This window comes from Seriola aureovittata, chromosome 23 (genome assembly GCF_021018895.1).
Source record: "Seriola aureovittata isolate HTS-2021-v1 ecotype China chromosome 23, ASM2101889v1, whole genome shotgun sequence".
Classification (NCBI taxonomy): domain Eukaryota; kingdom Metazoa; phylum Chordata; class Actinopteri; order Carangiformes; family Carangidae; genus Seriola; species Seriola aureovittata.
Genome location: NC_079386.1, coordinates 17,040,991 through 17,063,430, shown reverse-complemented (window position 1 = coordinate 17,063,430; position 22,440 = coordinate 17,040,991). Strand labels below are relative to the sequence as shown.

The following is a 22,440-nucleotide window of genomic DNA, read 5'->3' as shown; positions in this document are numbered from 1 at the left end:
ACCGTCATGACATTGAAGTAAAGAAAGAAGCTGATGAAACAAGTTTCTCAATCAAACTTAAATATTTATTCATAAAACTCTAAGTCCCGCTACAAAAAAAAAAGTAAAATCTTACATCTTTCATTTTACATTTCCCCCCTCGACAAGTATTAACTGTATCCCTTATGATATATAAAAAGACAAAAATATACAATGACCAAGTTTATAGTGTCTTTGGTACAAACTTTCAGTCATACCTTTGATTACAGCTCCCTTCATGCTTCTCGAAAAAAGGACCTGTGCTACTTTCCAAAAAAAAAAACCTAACACATCAAGAATTATGTTAAAAACAAATCAACATCCAGACACAAGTTGACAGCTCTCAACGTTTTCCCAAACTCGATGCATAATGGAAAACAGACGCAGACTTTTCCCAAGCGAGCGACGGACGCATTTGTGCCTCGTGAGCAGATCTTTCCAGAAAATCTTAGTTTAACCAGAATTGTTTTGGAAAAACTGACATCCCACAAAGCAACAAAACTCTTCCAGTAATATTACTTCAAGACTCAAAGCAACAACGAGAATTCACCATTTTCTACCAATTTTGATGCTAACGGTTGTGCAATGTTACCGGTTGGCAGCCATTTTGAACATTTTAAATTGTAATTTTATCTTAACTAGTTTAATAACCATGAGGATATAACAGTTAAATTACGTTAGTTACTTTGTGAACAGCTAGCTAGCTAATTTGACAGTTAAATCCTGCTAGCTAGCTAGCTAACCGGTTAGCAAGCTACTAGCTGCCTATCCAGGTAAATGTCTTGTAGCTTCCTTAAAATTGGAAACTTGGAAGTAAAAATGTTTCTGAAATTCAGAAAGTGTGTACCATTTTAGATAAGTTTTTCTCCTTTAATGTTCAAAATAGTTAACGTACGAATTCGTGAGTAAAACTGAGCAATCTGCTTTTCAAGTTTTCATTACTGTAAAATCAGAGTGAAAATGACAAAATTTAACCTTGAAAACTGAATTTTTTACATTTGAAGAACAGATGTGAAGTGAATTGTGGGATCAGGGAACTGTAATCAAAAAACATCACTGACGACAACAAAAATTCAATATGGCATATAAACTGTGTGAAGTGCTACTCAACAAACAGAGAAATATACAAGGCCAAGGCAAGCCATGACACAAACCATACCACTGCTGATGGACAAGAACCCTCTCCTATATATTATCTGTGTACGGTTTCAACTAAAACATCTAAAATAAAAAGTGACGTCTTCTTTTAGAAAAATGACTTAAGGCACATACGGAGTTAAAGAAGATTACTTATGAATTAAGTCTGACAAAATGGTCTGCTTCATTTTAAACAAATTCAAAACAAGTGATTACAAAAAAAAAAAACCAAACAAACAAAAAAAAAAAAAAGCAAAAGAAAGAAATAGCGAGAAGTTCATGACCCTAAAAACGGGAAATGAAAACCACGAGTCCAACTGACAAACCGGGTCGTACTTTCAAAAATTCAAAAGTGCAGCTGCCTTTTGAATCTGGGGAGAAAAAAGGTCTTCAACCAGCAGCAGTGTACATATATGTATATATATAATACATAGTGTATATATTACATTAGTAGTGTGTGTGTGTGTGTGTGCGTGTATGTGCAAGTGTGTGATTGTGTGTGTGTGTGTGTGTGTGATTGTGTGTGTGATTGTGTGTGTGTACAGCGAGGAGACATCGCACAGCAAATCTCCTCTGATTCCAATCATCCAGCAGCGTCACCGTACGGAGACACAGTCTCTCTTCATTTTTCCTCCTCCCTCCATCTCTCCGTCCTTCAGTTGGTCGTGAATCTGACGGAGAGAAACCAGGCGGAGGGAGGGAGAGAGAGAGAGAGAGAGAGAGAGAGGGAGAGAGAGAGAGAGAGAGAGAGAGAGAGAGGGAGACGTTTGGTAAAACAAATGATCTGAAGGACGAAGACACGGACATCTTGTTCTGATCAATACTAAGGATGAGAGCTTGTTGTTGAGTTTCATTATTTCCCACGCACCCTGAAACCAACCAGTTACCCAGAGCTGAAAATATTAGTTGATTATTGATAGTTTAGTCAATAATAAAAGCCAAAAAAAATTCAATTCTTTTTAAAGTTTTCCAATTTCCTACGACAGTGAACGCAGCATCTGTGGATTTTTTGACTGTTGCTCAAACAAAACAAGAAGTTAGATGATTTTAACTTCGGCTTCAGGGATTAAAGACAAACATTTTTCATTATCAACTGACATTTTCTACACTGAACAATCAATTCACTATCAAAGATAATAACTGCCAGATGTTATTGATAATGAAATTCTTCTTTGATGAAATAATACGACCTTCACAAAAATAAAGCCGTCGTGTGAAGAAGCGAGAAGGAAAGCAGGGACACGGAAGGAAAAAAGGGAAACCGATGAACGTACTTCTGGTACCTGGCAATGATGTGCGTGACCATCCTGTCCGTGATTCCTGGACACACCTCCTCAGCCAATCGGATGTTGCGTTCCAGCTCCTCGATGGCCTGGCGCTGCTCAGAGTGCTCCTTGTGCTGCTGCTTCAACTGCGGGAGAAGTCAAGTCCGTTTTTAATTTAATTTATATAACAAAAAGGCCGTGAAAAGAGAAAACCTTTTTTTAAAGTCACACTCTGGTAATTTCTGATTGTTTTTTTGTGAATTCCCCAGAAAATGAGACTAAGAGGTTTTTATATTTAATGTGTCACTATAACGTTTCTATAGAGACGTCACACACAGTGTCTGTGTACTGACCTCGGTGAACACAGGAGAGATGACTGTGGTCAGACTGGCAGATTTACTCAGCTGATCCTGAACCTGCTCGGACGAAGAGGAGGAGAGGAGGATGAAGAGGAGGATGAAGAGGAGGAGAGGAGGATGAAGAGGGAAAAAAAAGGTAAGGATTTTCATTCAATGCATTTCTATACAGCGAAAATGTAAACAGGGTTATCTTCCATTTTTAAAACTCACATGTTCCTTCCTTTATTTTGTTCAATACAGACGGAATAAAAACTGTTTCCCACAGTTGTTTAACTTCACATCTCTACAACCTTTCCTGAGCTTCAGGACAAATTTACATATTTTAATGTAGTTTAAACAAACACAGCAGCACAGATGTTGCAGCTTCTTGTTTCTCTAACTCTTCAAAACAGCCTGTATTTTCTTTTCTCAGAATTCATCACATGCAGATGTTACTGACCGTCCCGTTGAGAACCTTCCTGCCCTCCGTCTTCTTATTACGGACGATGGTGAAGGACCATTCGGGAGACTCGCTGTTCTCCTTATTGCTGGACTCACTTCACACACACACACACACACAGCATATTTTATTAAGTGCTGCAGCAGATTCCTGAGAGACTAAATAAATATCTTTACCATCATCAGTTAAAACTAACAAGCCAAGAGTTACTGCTTCAACAACAGTAAGAAAATCACCTGTCTGAGTCGTCGGAGCTGCTGTCGCTGTGCCCCTCCTCCTTCCACCTCCTGAACCTGTCAATCAACTCACTGAGGTAGGACGTCTTCTTACAGTGTTTGACGATGAACTTGTGTTTGAGGAGCTCCTTGGCCGTGGGACGCTGCAGGAAGAGAGAGATGGTTTATATGCAGAGGAGAGACGGACAGCGGCCACCAGGGGGCAGCAAGACGCAGCCACCGATCACACAGTAAAGTTCAAATGGATGACATGACTCAAAACACCTGATCTTAGAGACTAAAGAAACCTGTGGAAAGTTTCCCATGACTCAACATCAAGTTCACAAAAGGCTCAACAAGATGACGGAGAAAAAGGAATTAAAAAGTTACTTTAAAGAGTCAAAACAAGTCAATAAAGTACAAAATCAATTATCTTAACAAACAACAATAACAACTGTGTAGAAGTCCAACTACAAAAACACTGGTGGATTCAGATCCTTTAGTTAAGTCACAGTTTTATTATCACAATGTGAAAATACTCCAATGAGTCAAAGTGCATCAAAATATTCAAAATGCACCTGAAAGTAAAAGAATCAGTTTGACAGTGAACCTGTGACGATCAACGCTGATGCATCAACGTGTCAACAGCATTTTACTGTTGGAGCTGCTCTTAAAAATAAAAACTTTAAAACGTTCTGCTGCACAAAAACTCTTTTCATGATTTGGACTTTGTGCTCTGGTGAAGTCACATGACTGAACCTCTATTTTAACCTTTAATGATGGATTGTATTTCATTAAACGTTCATGTAAAGTTCAAGCACCTTAAAATGTGCAGAACTTTTTAGTTTAGTTTGTTTTATTTTTTAGATTTTTATCAAGGATTTAAAGAAGAAGAGCAGCGTTTAAAATGATCTACTTCATACAGAGCTCCTGACCAGCTGTGTGTGTGTGTGTGTGTGTGTGTGTGTGTGTGTGTGTGTGTGTGTGTGTGTGTGTGTGTGTGTGTGTGTGTGTGTGTCTCTTACGAAGGCAGGGTCCTTGTTGAGACAGGCCTCGGTGAACTCTTTGAAGCTCTTGGAGAAATCTCCGGTCAGCGTCGGAGGCGGAGACTTGGGGATGTGGAACAGAACTCGCATCGGATGCATGTCCGAGTTCGGAGGTTCGCCCTTGGCGAGCTCGATGGCCGTGATGCCCAGAGACCAGATGTCGGCCTGCGGAGACACACACAGAGTTTTATTCTCATTATTCTGAATTTTCTGTCTGTGTCAAATCCAAACTGACGACAGCTGATGCTCAGGAGAAAGAAAACTGGACTAAAGTTTTACAGACAACTTTAAAAACCTTCGGTTCAGGGTTTAAATCTCCACAGAGTTTAGGTGGAATTTAGTCTTTATTCCTTAATTGGTGATTAATGTTCTGTACAAAGATGTTAACGTGATTTGTTCGGTCTGTATCATGACGTGTTGAGAGTCAAGGTGACATGACTGTTTATACAAGAAGGCAAACACACACACACATATACACACACACACACACACACACACACACACACACACACACACACACACACAGGGTCGGTCAGGTGGCTTGGAGGAGAGTTGTGAGTTTGACTTTTTTTTGTTTGGATGACATCTGTAACACACACTAACCATATGTCAGCCTGGAGAAGAACACACACACACACACACACACACACACACACACACGTAAACACAAAGCCGGACATACACATATCTAGACGTTACAAATGCACACAGGTTGAATGTCACGTCTTCTCAATTTGCTCCAATAACCATGTGTCAGCACAGATGAGGAGCAGACGACACACACACACACACACACACACACACACACACACACACACACACACACACACACACACACACACCTTGTACAGTCGTAGCAGAGCTGCTGCTCAGAGTCACGTTACAGGAGGATGCTCGGTCACCGTTTGTTAATTTGACCAGCTCCATTACTGTTACACACTGAACATATGGCAGCTTGTGATCACTCACACACACACACACGCACACACACGCACACACACACACACACACACACCTAACGTCTGTCTGATGAATCTGAAGCTCTATCCAGGAAGTGATTAGCTTAGCTTAGCATAAAGACTGGGATCAGGGGGAAACAGTTAGCCTGGCTCCGTCCAAACATCTCACATCTGTCTGTAAAAGCAAAGTTTCAGAAGTGCCAGGCTAGCCATTCCCCTCCGTTTCCAGTCTTTATGCTAAGCTAAGCTACGCTAAGCTAGCTGTCTCCTGGTTCAGTGTCTTCTCAACTGACTCTCAGCAATAAAGTGAATTTCCCACGACGTCATATTCTAGCAAGTTCATCATTAAAAGTTTTTAGTGCACAAGACATTTTGTGCCTAAAACTACAAATGTGCTGTGAGATCAGACATCAGGAACAACACACACACACACACACACACACACACACACACACACACACACACACACACATACACACACACTCCTTTAAATACAATGGCAGTCTTCTTGTTCTGACTGATCAGGTTTCGTCTGTTGTTTACGTAACTCTGAGTCTGAGAACCGTCTGTGGTATTTGAACAAGTCGGACTTTGTCTTCTCTTTATAGAAAACTGAGTTTAAAATAAAACCCCACCTCACTACTACAACAACATGGTGCCTCTAACGCTGCGTTGTCATGGCGATAAAAAGTGAAACGACTACAAAATAAAAGCAGGAGTTGTACCATTTCTTTTAATTACTTTTTTATTTCATTTTATTATTATTCCATCTCGTTTTACATCGATGTCTTTTCATGTGAAGCACTTGGTGCATGTCATCATTGAAAGGTGCTGGACAAATACAGTTTATAATTATCATGAGATTTATACCTTTACTTTGGCGGGGTGTCAGATGAGGACGTCACTTTCATGTGCAAAACATTTGTCCATTTCTGATTATTAAAAACTGACGGTTCATTTAATCAATATTAAAATATGTGAGAGAATTGTGTAAGAATCGTGACTTCATAACAAACTCACACACACACACACACACACACACACACACACACACACTCACACACACCCTGTAAATCACACCCAACTACACACACCAGCATGAATCAAACCACATCAAGCTCACAAAGTGCACACACACCCTATTGGGTTTACCTTATTTACAAAACATGACGAAGCCCCCACACACACACACACACACAGACACACACACACACACACACCCCGTTTCCCGGACATGTATTGAAACAAACAAAGACGGAGTAGATCCTAATTATGTAATTTCATACAGACGTGTGTTTGCTTAGTTACTGGTTACTGATCACATTGAATCAGCTGTTTACTTTTGTGTGTGTGTGTGTGTGTGTGTGTGTGTGTGTGTGTGTGTATGCAGGTGCAGCTATGAATGTTTGTCTGAATGATGTGCATTCATCACTGAAGTCATTCCCTGCAGTGTATCGGCACAGTCGCTTTGTGCCGACTGAACAAACAGAGAAGAAGAAGAAGAAGAAGAAGAAGAAGTGGGAGCCCCCTCCCATGAAACAACCGGGTCATTACCAGGGTGATTACAGATTAGAGACAACACACCAGGACAGTGTGTGTGTGTGTGTGTGTGTTTCTGTCACATGCAAATAAAACCATTAAGTCTGTGGAAACGATGCAAACGACCTCAAAGCAGGAGACGACAACAAACGCCACGTGGGCTGCGGTTGTCAAGGCAACAGGCAAACCCCGGTGAAGGCGGAGTACATCTCCAGTTCACCCTGAGGAACACCAGGTTTGCTCTGCCATAAATTCCACCTTAATAAAGTTTATAAAGTTCATAAAAGTCGACTTTATGGCAGAACAGTTGTGTTAGAGTCGGTTACAGGCGTTCCTAATAAAGTGAAAGTGACGTGTGAGATTTAGCAGGTGCAGACGTGCGCACCTGTCTGAGTGATGTCATACAAACATGCGACTGACCTTGGAGTCGTAGGCGGACTGCTGGATGACCTCGGGAGCCATCCAGAACGGCGTTCCCACGAAGGTTTCCCTCTTGATCTGCGTGTCCGTCAGCTGACCGGCCACGCCGAAGTCGGCCAGCTTCACCTGGCCGTGCTCCGACAGCAGGACGTTGGCGGCTGCAGACAGTTATCGTCATTATTAATCCTGACTCTGATTAATCAATCAAGCTTTATGTAGCTGTAAAAGGAGCCCTGTCCAATCAGAGCTCTCTGTGAAGAACCCCTCTGATATCTCTTCTTTCAACACGCTTGATCATTTAAGCGACGCAGTTTAAACAGGAAGTGGGTGCGTGGCGTTTAATCTCATTCGCTACCTTTGATGTCTCTGTGGATCTTCTTCTCCGAGTGCAGGTAGTCGAGCCCCTTCAGGATCTCCTTCAGCATGGTGGCGATCTGAGACTCATCAAACGGACCTGCCCGCAGCTGCACGTGCGCGCACACACACACACACACACACACACACACACACACACAAATTAATGACACACGTAAAACATGCACCGATATGCCGAAGGCTGTAGGTAGGAACTCAAACACACCCTGTTCAGTTTCATTTAAAACAAGTGTGGACACAGAACATGAGGTAATAACAGGATCAGACGTCCTGCAGTTTATTTTCTATATTTTAATCAGATCCATTTACAACTTTATTATTATTTTTCCCTGACGACTCGTTTACAGACTCACACATTTCATCCAAAATGTTTCTGACTCAACTGAAGGAATCATTATTAAGAAGGTGGCACTAAAGTGACCATTTGAATTGAAAGCTTTATTTGTTTATTTTTTCACACTGAGAAAATAATCTGCTAAAAGATTAAAGTACGGTTATTTAACTGAATTAAAATCGGTTCTGACACTCACCAAGTCGAGCGCTGATCCTCCGCCCAGATACTCCATGATGATCCATAGTTTACTGCCCTGAAAGAAAAACAAGGAATGAATCATAGTTTCCATGAACACTTGAATTAAAGGTTCTTTTCATTACAAAACGTCTATAACTGTCAAAATCATCTTTAAATGTATTTGACCGATGTTTTTTCATGTATCTCAGACGTGTTGTTTCACAGTCGCTGCCACTTGTTTTGTTTGTTTATGCTTTTCTCGCCATCGACAGCTGGTGGCGGTAACGTGCAAACCAGAGTGGAAATGTGCCGACAAAGGCAGAAGAAGAAGAAGAAAACATTGGACGTAAACAAACCGGTTTCAAATTCTTCCACAAAAAAAAAAAAAATCTGCTCAATGCAATCTGCACACATTCAGAACAAACAGAGCGAGCCGGAGACAATCAGCAGCTCGTGTCTCAGTTAGAGATCCTGTTTCTCCAAATGTCATCACTTTTAATTCATCAATACCTGTAAAATTAAAGACTACACTTCCCATGATCTGCATCGCAGTCCAGTGCCATAAAGAAATCCTTATTTTTTTTATCAGATTATTGATTATAGATTTACCTTCAGGTAGGAGCCGTAGTACTTGGTGATGTAGGGACTGTCGCACTGACTGAGAACTGTGATCTCCTGCTGGATGTCCTCGATCTCGTCCTCGGCCTCCTCCAGATCGATGGTCTTTATGGCAACAACGCTCTGGGTTCGATTATCGATTCCTTTAAACACCTGGAGGAAGAGGAGGAGGAGGAAGAGGAGGAGGGAAAGTGAAAAGAAAGAAAGATAATAAATAACTAACAATAAACTGGGTTTGATCATAAAATAAAATGTGAGAAATTGACCTCTCACCTCTCCGAAAGATCCTTTTCCAATGCGATCAAGTTTAGTGAACAACTCCTCCGGATCAATCTGAGAACTCTGAGGAGAGGAGACACAAAAACAACATTTCACTAATAGTAGTTTATATTCACAAGAATAATAAAAAATAAACAAAACCGTCTTCGACCGAGTCAGAAATCTTTGTTTGAATATTTATATAAGGGTTCAGCTTACGTCTTTTTATTTAATGTTTTCACTTTCACTTGTTTTTATTTTTATATACATTTATTTAATGTTTAATGTATTTAATGTAAAATAAAATATTTGCATAAAAGCAGAGGTGTTGTTGTAGAAGCAGCAGCAGCTCGAGGTTACTGCACCTACAGTGAAGCAACGACGAGTGTTTCCATCACATTCCCGTCGACTTTCACTCTTATTTTCTCACACACGGCTTTGCGACACGACATGTTGTCACCGCAGAGCTTCACACACACACACACACACACACACACACACACACACACACACACACACACACACACACACACACACACACACACACACACACACACAATCAAAAAAAAGCCATAAAACGCAGAAGGAAACAAGCATGGCAGTTAAAGATAACAGGAACTGAACATGCTCAGCTGCCTGACACACACACACACACACACACACACACACACACACCACACACACACACACACACACACACACACACACACAGACACAATACTTATCTCTGAGGGCTTACATTCATTTCCTAAACTCTGCTGCGGTCGTAAAAAGGCAGAAACTTTACAGGAACAAACGTCACCGTGAAGTTTACGAATATCACTTTTTCCACTTTGTGCTTTAAAACTTTAAAAACAAACTATGTCACATTTTAACTCCCCCCGAGGTTTTTCACAATAAGAGTTCTGTTTATGCCTCGTCCACAAGGCCACATGATCGTACGGATCAAAGGGCTCGTCCTCTGGGGAGCACGAATGTCCTCGGCAAGCGTTTTATTTCTAATGTGGAAAAGTACATTTGCTTCCTGCCAGGAGTCGTCTACACCTCAGGGGTTTATCCTCTGGGAGCCGTGACCGCGCTTAAATAATCAGCATTACAACACTCAGGCCGGGCTGCTAGCAGAGCGGCTAACATGACTTATGATATCCAGAAGCTAAGGTGCATTAAGGCTTATTTATAATTAATGTTCTACAAACATGAACTTGCAGTTTCACAGTGTATGAGTGTGATGTTTACAGTTTTAATGTGAAAGTTTCAACTGTAGCCGATGATTTTATCAGCTGTAGCTAATCAACATCAGTTCTGTTAGTCAGCAAGTTCCAGAACTTGTGTCAACAAGTATAAATATATATATATATATATATATATATATATACACAATGTAATTTTGAGTTGACTCTGACTTCCTCAGTCTCATGTGAAACACCTGAGAGAATGTGTTTCACCTTTTTCTTATATTTATTGATTAATGTGAACAAACAAAAACAACCAACTTAACCAACCAGAGAGAATAATTCATAAGACATAACTGGAAGAACTACAGGTATTTAAGAAACATCATCATCAAGCCAACACGTTACTATAGCAACCAATATAGGGTTGCAATTAACAATTATTTTCACTATGGGTGAAGCTTCTCATCATTTTCTCACTTAACTGATGAAAATGAATCTTTTTATCAGTAATTATATTTTTTAAATTTGTCCTTTATCATTTCCTACAGCCAAAGTTAATGTCTTAAAATGTAAAAGTTTCATCCAACAACCACAAACACACTCATTACTCTCATGTACGGCAACAAAATGCATCAAATCCTGACATTTGAGAAGCTAAATGTTTGATTCTTTTCTTTCAAACCACTATTTAATAATCAAAAACAGTTGCCAATAACCTAAATTTCCTATCAATCAACCAACTGTTGCAGCTCGGTATCAGTAAATCAGCTGCTCCACTGTGCGGTCAAGTAGCTCCACTCCCTGTTAGTCTGAGCTGCTGAGAGAGTCTCAGTGTTTTAAGTGCTGCCATCACATCATGACCTCAACAGGCATTTGTTATGCAAGTCAGGGCAACACACACACACACACACACACACACACACACACACACACACACACACACACACACACACACACACACATATTATTTGGGAGAACATTTAACAAACACACCCACAGTCGCGTATGATACTCCTATGATTCTGGCTGAGCTTCCTCTCTGAACTAAAAAAGGAACAGTCACAACACACACATGCACATGCACATGCACGCGTACATGCACACGTACATGCACAGTGCCCACAGTGTTGCCACACCCTGTCAGCAAATACAGTGGTTAGTGTCTAATGATACTTTTAGCTCAGTGCAGAGACGAAGGGAAGATGGATGAGAAGAAGCAAAGTGAATACAGAGAGAGGAACAGAGATATAATAACACACGGGAATCACTGTGTAACACACACACACACACACACACACACACACACACACACACAACACAGATGCATAGAAGCTGCTCATGACGACGCCAACGTATGAAAACAAACATGACCTGAAGAAAAACAAACCTCCAAAATGTGCTTTTAATTTCTACAAGTTTTATGGACGGATGCGATTCGACGAAGTTTATAGTCCGGCTATTTTTAAACACACACACACTAAACACACACACACCCTTTAAAGGCCATAAAGCATCAAAAGGAGCCTCACAGATCACTTCCTGAAACAGATTTTAAATTCTACTCAAAGTAGAAAATAACCGCAACGTATAACTTCCTCTCCTGTCTGCGTCTGCTCTGTGCACATCAAAATAAAATAAAACAACAGCAAATGTTTGTTTGAAGTGTTTCAATATGAGGATCGTGAACTTGTCGTATTTATTTTTTGGTGAAGAGTGAACAGCGGTAAAACTACAGCCCATAAATATCTATAATGAGCAATAAAACAACTTTGTCTTCCGTCGTAAACGCAGGTGATCATTAAACTTATAGCAGCTGCTTCAGTGGCTCATTTTCCTGAAGCAGCTGCTGCGACGTCACATGAATGAGCTTCTGCACTGTAGTTAATTGTAGTTTATAAGGAAATGACAGAGTCGATCCTGCTTCAGTTCAGACTGAAATATCAAGTGATGAATATCCTGAGTGCTGGTCATCTGACTTTTCCTCTTAACGCCAACTGCAGCTCAAAGTTTTGGCTTTTTCCTGTGAAATAATCGTGTCCGCCCGAGGAACACGTGTCTCTCCCTTTATCTCCTGATGGCATTTTTCTTTTACGACTGTTAATTACAGGACAACATATTCCAAATCTTTATCATTCCTGTAAGCAGGTGAAGTTTAGTGACGTTGTGCAATTGCCAGCGCAGTTCGCCCATTTTCAGCCTGAGCAGAGGTCTGACGCAGACACCGTCATTTAAAACACCTGTGCAGGTGTACGTGGACCACCTCGTCCTATTATTAATCAATCAATCAATCAATCATTTAAGTTATTTACTAAGTAAAAATGGTAAATATTCTCTGGTTTCAGCTTCCCAAAATCTGTTTTAGGTCTGCAACTTATGATTATTGACACTGTTGATAAATTTTCTGCTTCTTATTCAATTAAAAAATTAATCACGAAACAAGGTGACGCCATTTAATGTGTCGTTTTGTCCAAAACCCAAAGATCTTCAGTTTCCTGTGAGACAAGGAAAATCTACAAAATCCTCAAATTCAAATTTTTCTAAACGATTAATCAATTTTCCAAGCAGCGGTTGAAGTTTGTTTCCGCGACGTGTCACAAAAATACGATTCAGGTTGTGACGTAACGTCGATTCTTTCTTTGGTGCGTTTGATCGGGATTAAATAACCACGCCTCATGATTCACCTCGAGCCAATAAGGAAGCGCGAGATAAATAATGGTGATGTAATGTCATAGTAACCAACCGTGGGGTTTCCCCCGGAGGGCAGGGGCGAGAGACTATGGACTCTCTCTCCCTCTCTCTCTTATCATGCCAGTATTTGCTTCCAATAGAAAACACTGAAACAAGATTGTGTTTCCAGTTTTCCTTTAACCTTCAAACTCTGTGTGGTTTCACCTCGATGAGCAGCCAACGTTTAATGATCTGTTTGGTTTTTCTTCTATCGTAAGAACGGGGTTGTTTGTCCAGTTTGAGTTTCGGTACAAAAACATTAAAATAAAATAAATAAACTAAACACAAACAGTGATTTTAGGACCAAATCTGAGTCAAGTCATGAACCATTTGATTTTAAGCAAGTTGAATTTACAATACTCAATGCAACACATTTCATTGAGGTTATTTTCAGTCACAAATTCACATGTGTGATTACCGCCAAAACTTCTGAGAAGCTCTTTCATAATTATGCAACACTGGTTACAACACTGACATTACAGCAGATCTTTATATACTATATTATAACCATATTATTTGGCTAAAACTGGTGAAAGTTTACAGGATAACACATAAAAGACAAACAAATAAACTGCACAGACTGCACTTATTGGAGGGATTATATAAACCTGAGAGGCGACACTTTGACCGTTCTGTCTCAGCGCGGTGAAAGAACAACATCTGGACAAGAGGAGGAAGTTAAATATTCAACAGACATTACAGACTGTATGACAGATACAGGAATAACAAGTAAAACTACCAACTACCATCGTTCAGTTAATGTTTCTTCAACTAATCTTTGAGTAACAGTTAGTTAAACGTGACGTCTGGGAGTTTTAATTGTAGCTTATCATTTACAGATATTAAAGGAGAATTAGACGACTGCAAAAACAAACCCACTTCCCAGATTTAAAAAACTGTGTTTCTTGCCAATGTTTAACCAAGGACACAATGTCAAGAGTGCGAGTTTAGATTATGTTGCTCCCACTTTTAAAATCATGCTGCCTTCAGGGAAGTGCACTGGGAAGTTACTAAACAACTGCCAATCAAGTGTGAAGCAGAGAAAGATTACTGAGGTGTGTCTTCACTGCGCATCCATTGACCTGAACAAAGTGTCAGATGGCTAACCAGCTAGCAGCATCAAAACAAAGTCGCTAAAGTGCAATCTCAATGCAACTACAGTGAGCACACCTGTAATTTCAAAATAAGGCTACCTGCATGAACAAGGTAATAAAAAGGACATGGACACGGCTCCAACATGGCGAGGGACTGCCTGAACAATAAGAGCTTCAACAGGCTGCTGAACATGAGCAGAAACAGAGCTGCAGCGGTGGTTAGGAGCTACAGGAAGAGACGTACAAGCAACAACAGAAGGTGCAGCGCTCGTCCTCCATAAATGATGTGATGCGGTTCGTTATTTACGCAACCTTTGCATTGACGAAACAGGCGGGTTCTGACTTGGCACGGGGGTTATCTGTGGAAACTGGTGTTTCACTGATCAGGGCGTTGCATTAACTCAACCTCTATGGACGACATCCAAGAATAAAAACAAAACTGCAAGATTATACTTCATCATATTCTTTGGTCTGATTAAACCATTTTTTGGCGAGGTCCAGGACCAGGACGACCACAGCACCAACTGGGAAAAAAATGGAGGTTGGAGTTTTCTGATACTGGTTGCATAAGAGCAAAAGGTGTAGAGATGATATTTATAGATACTACTAATGCAAGTTTGTACCCAAATACTGAGCGAACACACGACTCCCAGTCTCAGGAAGTTTGGCAGGAAAAAGTGAAACCTATGAACTGGGCAGGTATGTCGCCGCTTTGTTTAATATTTCCTAATTTATCAATACATTTTTTGTTTTTTTTCATGTCAGAAAAGAGTTAAAAAGAGCCATTTGTTAGTTTTGCTATTGCTACATAGCTAACATTAGCACCAACAGCTATGTACTTACCAGCCTTGTCAAGACATTCAGTTATTGCATTTAGAAGACAAGAGGTTATAATACGTCCTCTGACTGGACGCTACAGTGACTCGGTATCGGAAAGTGACAAGACGGGCCGACCGGGCTGGGGCTAGCTGGTAAGCATGCTAACTTCAGTAAAACTGATAGAAATAAAAGCAAAACAAGAGGGTTGCTTACCACCTCTGGAGACTGGTAAGTAAACAGCTGTTAATGCTAATGTTAGCTATGTAGCAATAGCAAAAAATTTACATAGGCTCCTTTAAAAGTAGTTTGCTTACAAAAAGGAAGAGATTCTTGCTTCAGTGACAGTTAGCTCAGCAGATCACTTTAGCTAGCTCACAAGCTAACAATGACTAAATCAAAACAACCAACATCTTTTAAACTTTCCTATGACTAACAGAACGATGTACATGAACTGTAGGAGCTCAGACCTCCTGATATGAGACAAGGATAGAAAGTACTGACAGCTGGTCATATGCTGTAAATATAAAGACACCAAAAACACAAATCAAAATTAAAAAGAGGAACTTGTCTGATCTTGTATGACTGAACCGACCGCATCCGCTCTTTGCTTCACTCTCAAAACAAAAACCTCGGCTGTCAGATCTCAACATATAATCATCTTATATCACATGATGCTGAATTTTCTGCTGAAATCATTTCCACTCAAATTATATTAATAAAGCAGAAAATCATATTAGAGCTGATAGATCAGTTGATCAACAGAAGATTAAGTGGTAACTATTTTTGATTAATTAAATTATCTTTTTAATTCAACGCTCGCTGGTTCCCGCTTCACGAATGTCAGAATTAGATCTTTTTCTTCATCACACTTGATGGTCAACGGCGTATTTTTGGGTCGTGGACTGTTGGACGGACAAAACAACATCTGAAGACGTCACTTCACACCACAACAGGTGTAGTAACAACAGATCGGTAAGCCAATCAGAATAGAGGGGCTCTGAGCCTCTCTTCTGATTGGCTGACTGTTTTCAGGTAAAACACTCAGAGAAACAAAACCCTACAAGGTTTGGATGGTGGGTCCAGGTGGGCGGGGCTTGGTGACTGCTTTGTTGTGACATCACAATGTTACAGAAGATAAAAAGATTTCCATTTCCAGTGATGGAAGATAAACGATTAAAACTGAATGAAAAGTCAAATAAAACTAAACTAAAACAGGACAGGCTCTCTGATAAAGGTTCGTTTTAAAATGTTTACATGTTTAAAAGATGTCACTCACACTGTTAGTGTGAACTGCTGAACAATATCAAGCCATTTTATATCACATTTTCCATCACATTAGACCGGGTTCAAATAGAAACAGAGGATTTACATATTACAGAGGAGCAGCGTTGAAGAGAAACGGACACACACACACACCTGAGTTTTACAGCTGCAGGTCAAACGGTGATAAGGGAAACACAGGTGATAAGAGGTAGATCCAGGTCAAAGATACACAGATAGACAGAGCAAAGAGAGAGAGGTGGAGAGCTGGGTTTTTAAAGGTGAGTGAACTCCGGTCGGTCCAACATGCAAACACTCAGCTGCCCAGGAAAAAAACTTGGACGAGGCCGTGGAAACTCTCTGTACGAGAGAGAGAGCGAGCTCTATGTTTTTACTAACAAGTGGTGTCCAAATACCCAAACAAAAAAAAAAAGGCTCTGTGTGTGTGTGTGTTGGAGGTCAAAGGTCACAGCTGCTGGGAGGAGGAAGTACAAACACAGCATTCTGAAAAAATGACCTTTGCGGAGACGCATCATGTGAAGACCTCAACCACGTTGTGGTCATGTCGCATTTCCGGTGACAAAAACGTGACGGGATCCTTTTTTCCCCCCAAAACTCATTATTCTAAACGTGATGTACAACAAGTCTGAGTCATCCACTCCCAAAGCACGGGTTAAAATACAGCAGAACTCAGGCTTACATACTAGTCGCCTTAAAATACCCAAATTATTGATTTACTATCATGTACCACAAAGAAAAACAGCAAATAATCACAATTTAGATGCAGAAACTTCAGTTGAAACTACAGTTAATTGATTACCAAAGGTTCCTGATCCATTTCCTGTCAACAGACTCATCATTTCTGCTCTAACTTTAAATAACAAACTTTATTTTATTCGCCTATAATGACACACTCTTGTAAACAAGTTGTGGTCGAGGAGGATGTGAATGTAAACAAACCAAAATACAGAAACAGGGGAGAGTAAGAAATGTTCTGCTATGATTCACACCCCAGAAAAACTGACTCACCCTCCAGAATCAAAACTCACAAGCGTCTGAGCTGCTGGCTGCCGATCATTTCTCACCCAGAAACACACAAACAAAACAAAAACACACACACACATACAGAGTGGAGGCAGTGATTATGTGACGACGGGACGCCTGAGAACTGGAGCTCTGAGAAAGGTGCAGTCGTGGAGATTACAAAGAGTAGAAGAAGAGGAGGAGGAGGAGGAGGAGGAGGAGGACACTCCCTGGTGTTTGATCAGGCTCATCTCTGAGGACACGCCTGCAGATGGCTTCCCCGCAATGTCAGCCACGCCACAGACAACCTGTAATATACTGTACTGTACGGGAAGGGTTCGACACGAGAGCGCGGGAACGTTTGGCTGAAACTCGTGAGCCGAAAGAGTTACAGTTCACCAGAGAGACAGGAAGTCCTCTCTTCTCTGTTTTTCTTCATGGAGCAGGGTCAGAGGTCGGCTGAAAACATCAACTCTGAAGCCAGTAGGGATCCAGCGCCTCGCTTGAAGAGGCTTCCAGCACGGAGAAGTTTGAACTCTCCTCTACTCTGATGTGTTTAAGGTCCTATCCTACTATGAAACTTTGCCCTTAATCCCTTAAAAACCGTAGCGGGTCTGTCATTATAAACTGAACATATATCCAATACAAAACACCAAAGTTTTAAAAATACACCAAATGTAACAGGCTGTATTTTGGAAAAATGTGATTATCTGCAGCATCTGATGTTGCATTTAGGTTCATTTACTCAAGAACTGAACACGTGTGATGCTACTGTCGTTGGGTTTGAATATTTTCCTTTCGCATGCATGTTTACGAATGTGAAAAATATGGCTTCTTTTCTTTAATCTGTCAATCATTTTCTTGATTAATCGTTAGCTCATTTGTCTGTTAACTATCAGAAAATAAAGGTGGACTTTTAATTTGTCTCGTTTCGTCTGAGCAACAGTTAAAAACCCAAAGATATTTGATTCTCCATCATGGAAATGTGTCTTTTTCCCTGTTAAACTCGTATCAGTAATTCAAGGTTTGTTAAGTAACCAAACTTAATCAGAGCACACTTCCTCCTCTTCTCACAGCAACAACAGAGAAAACCATTAACCTCCATTAGTCTTAGTGAAACAGCAACAAACCATAACAGGACACTAAAACTCTCCGCTGGCACCCACGTTACTGACAGTTAACCAAACAGTCGTTTCAAAAGCGGCAATAAAAATGTGTTTCCTTGTACCTGACCATGTTGAATCACTCTAAGGGTTTCCCATAAACGACCAGCACATCATCAACCAATTAAACAATAAAACTGAAATCCACGCTGCCTCGTATCAGCTGTAGACACTGAGTCATGTGTGATGTAAGGACTGAACTAGCCCCAACAGGCAGGACAAACAGGAGCGTCACTGCAGACACAGATGACAAAGTCAAGGGCTCATCAAAGTTACTGCAATTCATCTTGAGGATCCCGTGAATGTCTATAATAAATTTCAGAACAATACGTCCAATTGTTCTTGAGATATTTCACCAAAAAACAAGAGAAAACAAAGCCTCATATCCGAGAAGCTGAAGCCAGCAAACGTGAAACAGTAGAAAACAGTAGAAAACAGTAGAACCTCACTAGATATTAGTGTAGGTATCTGAGGCTGGGATACTGGTTCACTGAGCTTACAACCTCTTAACGGCTTTGTTTATGTCCCGACGCTGCGACACAGTCTTTTAGATTACGCAATAAGAGGAATAAATCAGATCAAAATTAATCCCGTGATCAATTCATTTAGAGCGCAGAGAGTCAAATAGATTGAATGATTAAATATTTTGTCTGTAGCTGTGTAGTGTACGGCGACTTTCATCGTCTTAGTCACTTTCAAAGCAAAAATTACACAAATATCTGATATTTTATCGACAAAATGATGATTTACAGAGAAAAAACAACTGGAGGATTAACGGACGATGAAAACAATCAATAGTTTTTCTATGGATCGTTTTCAAGGGGGCAGATCATTTAATGTTTATGTTCATTAAAAAGTGTAATAGTGTCTTCTGTCAAACTGTTGGTCTATTTCAGGCTTCTGCAATAATTCACTGTGTTTTATCCTGAGAAACCTTGTAAAAAAAACATATGCCCAAGGAAGCAAATGTTACAGCCGAACAATGAAGCGCATTATTAACAGACTGTGAAAGCTTTGTAAATAACAGAGTCAGCTGAGCAGCTTCGGTAATGATTACACAATTTCAAAATGACATCAGGCTAATTTTTCTGCTTTTATATGTGATGTTTTGTCTTTCCGCTGAAAAGGATGTGGGCACCAGAATACAGCTTGTGATGAGCCAATAACCCACAAAACTGTCAGACACCTGATGTCAATCACGCTATCGAAAACATTTTCTGAAGAGTTGGGATTTCACAACAACACAATGTCGTCTATTGATGAGAAAAAGGAAAAAAGTGAGGCGCCCCGGTGGTTCAAAGATCTGTAACTGTGACGCCCGCGGTCGCAACAATTTGTTTCCCTCGACGACCTTTTCTGTCTTTCTTTCATGGATCTATTAAAGGAAAAGTTCGGGTTATTCGACGTTACGAACTACCGTATTCCTACGCACGAGCGCACTGTGTTACATCGCATTATACAGTCATTGTTAGCATAAAAATATTTACTGTAGCAGCTTTAAGTTACCAGAAACCGATGTGATTAAGTCGTTAACATCCAAATAACTGAACTGAACAATCTGCAATTATTTTGATTAAAAGAATTACAAATATTTGCAGATTTCAGACCCTCAAAAGAGCAGATTTGCAGCTTTTCTTTGACACATCTCACTGAAAACTGAATATTTGCAGAGTTTTGGTTGCAGAAAATCAGACATTACAAGATGTCATTTTCAGCTCTGTAAAATTCTTTGGGACAATCTTTTAACTTTCATAGTCTGCACATGAATCAATAATGAAAATAATCATTAGTTGCAGCCTTAGTCTAAACTGGAATACTGTTTTTCAGCGTTACACAACACGTCCCATTATGTATCATCAATCTCTTTGTCGGGTACAACACAGACGTTCCTGTCCGCCTCGCTGCTGCAGCTGCCGGGCGTCAGGTGTGTGTTGTTTTAACCAGCCTGTGACACCACTTCCCCTCCCGCCCACCTGGGACGAACAGAGCCAGCAGAGCGAGAGAGCTGACAGCCAGGCAGCCAGTCCCACAGGTAGACACACCTGAGAGCCGGCCAAACAAGAGGCCGTACGCAAAGGTTTAACAGGCTTATAACTCACCTCACACACCTCGTTAAGTGGCAGTAGAGCAGCACATCTACTCATTTGCCTTCAATAAACCACAACAAGTGTAATCCTATGAGCCATCGTATAAATCTAATGTTAAACCGGGTATGTGGCGCAGAATGTCCCGCAGTAACACCTCCAATAAAAGATCATAAACAATGCAAAGTCACTACCGAGCAACATAGACACAATATAGGCCACTAAAGAAGTAATGTAGGGATATCACAGAGGCACGGACACACCTAGAACTTAGTGTGAGTGCAGTCCTATTACAGCCCCCTATCATAAAGTAGATAAAGATACTGAGCTATTAAAATGTTAAAATAAGCTCTAAGACACTGTGAGTCACTGTGGGAAAATTACAGTCATGGAATCACATTAAAAAGTCCTTAAAAAGAAATTTGAAGCATCTAAGAGTGACACAAGGTCACTGTAACTTCAGTACAGGACACCACAGACACACGGTAAGTGAATGTAGGAATATTAGGGCATAATAATGGTTGATAAAAAAACAATGTGAAGTCTGTATGGAGCACCAGCTTAGGAGACACAAGCACCAGAATATCTCTGTAAACTCTACACTACCACCATCGCATAACAAGTAATTATATGAACATTATGAACAACTTAAGCTCACTGTAAACTCCACCAGAGTATCTGAGTTGCAATTTAAATTATTATAGGGGTGTATGACATGGACATCTTAAGTATAAAGTACAAAAGTAACATTTTAAGTCACTAAATGAATCTTATAGGGATACTTCGTGATAATAAACACCATTAAGTCACTGTAAAGTCAACTCGGAGTACCACCAACACAATCTAAGTTACTTTATAAATACTGTGGGGAAATAAAAGACCATTAGAGGAACGTATGTGGATAAATAAACACCAAAAAGTCACTATAAGTCCCTTTATAAGTCACTATCGAAACATTAAATGGATATTATAAGAGATTTAAACAACATAAGATCAGTGTAAACTCTAAGGAGTGGCAAAGCTGCATTATAAGTCACTATAAGTCCCTTTATAAGTCACTATCGAAACATTAAATGGATATTATAAGAGATTTAAACAACATAAGATCAGTGTTAACTCTCTAAGGAGTGGCAAAGCTGCATTATAACTCACTATAAGAATATTACAGAGATATCCTAAGACAAATAAACAGCATAAGATCACCATAAACTCACTGTGGAGTAGAAAAGGCACATTTATAAGAGACGTAAAGAGCATGAGGTAGCTATGAACTTAATTTGGAGAACCAACGTCTGGACTACAGTCACTCTACCCATGCTAGTGCGAGAAGCGACTCAAACGTTGATTAAACTGGGTTTAAACGGTTCCGTACGTTATTAAATCAACATTATAGAGACGCTGTGAGGCTGAAGACAGTTCATTTGAATAAAAGAGTGCTGGACGTTTTTTATATCGCATACACACCTTGAAACGGCTTTAAAACACATAGGAAATGGCCTGTAGTTGCACAATGTCACCTCCACTGTTGACAAACTGGTTTGCTTCGCTCCTGTCGTCGCTAAAATAAAATAAAAAAAGACCAACAAAACACCTTCAAATCTACCCTCGCGTCCACCTTTCCACTTACCTGCATACCAGGAACTTCCATGGTTACTTCGAAGTATGAACGCCCTTTTCCTCCTCCAGGTTTGGGTGCTTTTTCTTCTTCTTCTTCTTCTACTTCTTCTTCTTCTTTGGTTCTTGCTTTCTTTTATATTTCCACTTCGAGCTTACCGCACAAAAGAGAAGTCCGAAGAAGAAAACTGGTCTAACTAACGAAGAATAACGTATCCGGTAGAAACGGCGGTTAGTTTGCAAAGACGGTAGAAACGAACAAACTACAAACACACACACACACTCTCTCTCTCTCTCTCTCTCTCTCTCTCTCTCTCTCTCT

The 22,440-nt window shown here is 40.3% G+C and overlaps 1 protein-coding gene across 2 annotated transcripts; it reads right to left on the bottom strand.

Moving 5' to 3' along the window:
- Positions 1–43: 43 nt before the first annotated feature.
- stk26 (serine/threonine protein kinase 26) lies at positions 44–22,437 on the bottom strand. 2 transcript variants are annotated; one of them, XM_056369511.1, is made up of 12 exons: positions 22,132–22,437; positions 9,175–9,243; positions 8,893–9,054; positions 8,303–8,359; positions 7,753–7,861; positions 7,398–7,555; positions 4,459–4,644; positions 3,455–3,597; positions 3,219–3,315; positions 2,774–2,836; positions 2,430–2,566; positions 44–1,826 (listed from the first exon to the last, which is right to left on the bottom strand). In XM_056369511.1, exons 1-12 carry the CDS (start codon positions 22,150–22,152, stop codon positions 1,811–1,813), a joined length of 1,218 nt encoding a protein of 405 aa, XP_056225486.1. In that variant the 5' UTR covers positions 22,153–22,437; the 3' UTR covers positions 44–1,810. The 2 variants fall into 2 exon arrangements, with proteins under 2 accessions (XP_056225486.1, XP_056225487.1); XM_056369512.1 differs by having other exon boundaries at positions 2,439–2,566.
- Positions 22,438–22,440: the final 3 nt, after the last annotated feature.

Excerpts from the sequence above, each read along its gene's own strand:
- stk26 (XM_056369511.1), bottom strand. The coding sequence starts at position 22,152 with ATGGAAGTTCCTGGTATGCAG. Across the intron at positions 3,598-4,458 it reads TCAACAAGGACCCTGCCTTC|CGTCCCACGGCCAAGGAGCT; the intron begins GTAAGAGACACA and ends CTCTTCCTGCAG. Across the intron at positions 3,316-3,454 it reads AGCTCCGACGACTCAGACAG|TGAGTCCAGCAATAAGGAGA; the intron begins GTGATTTTCTTA and ends GTGTGTGTGAAG.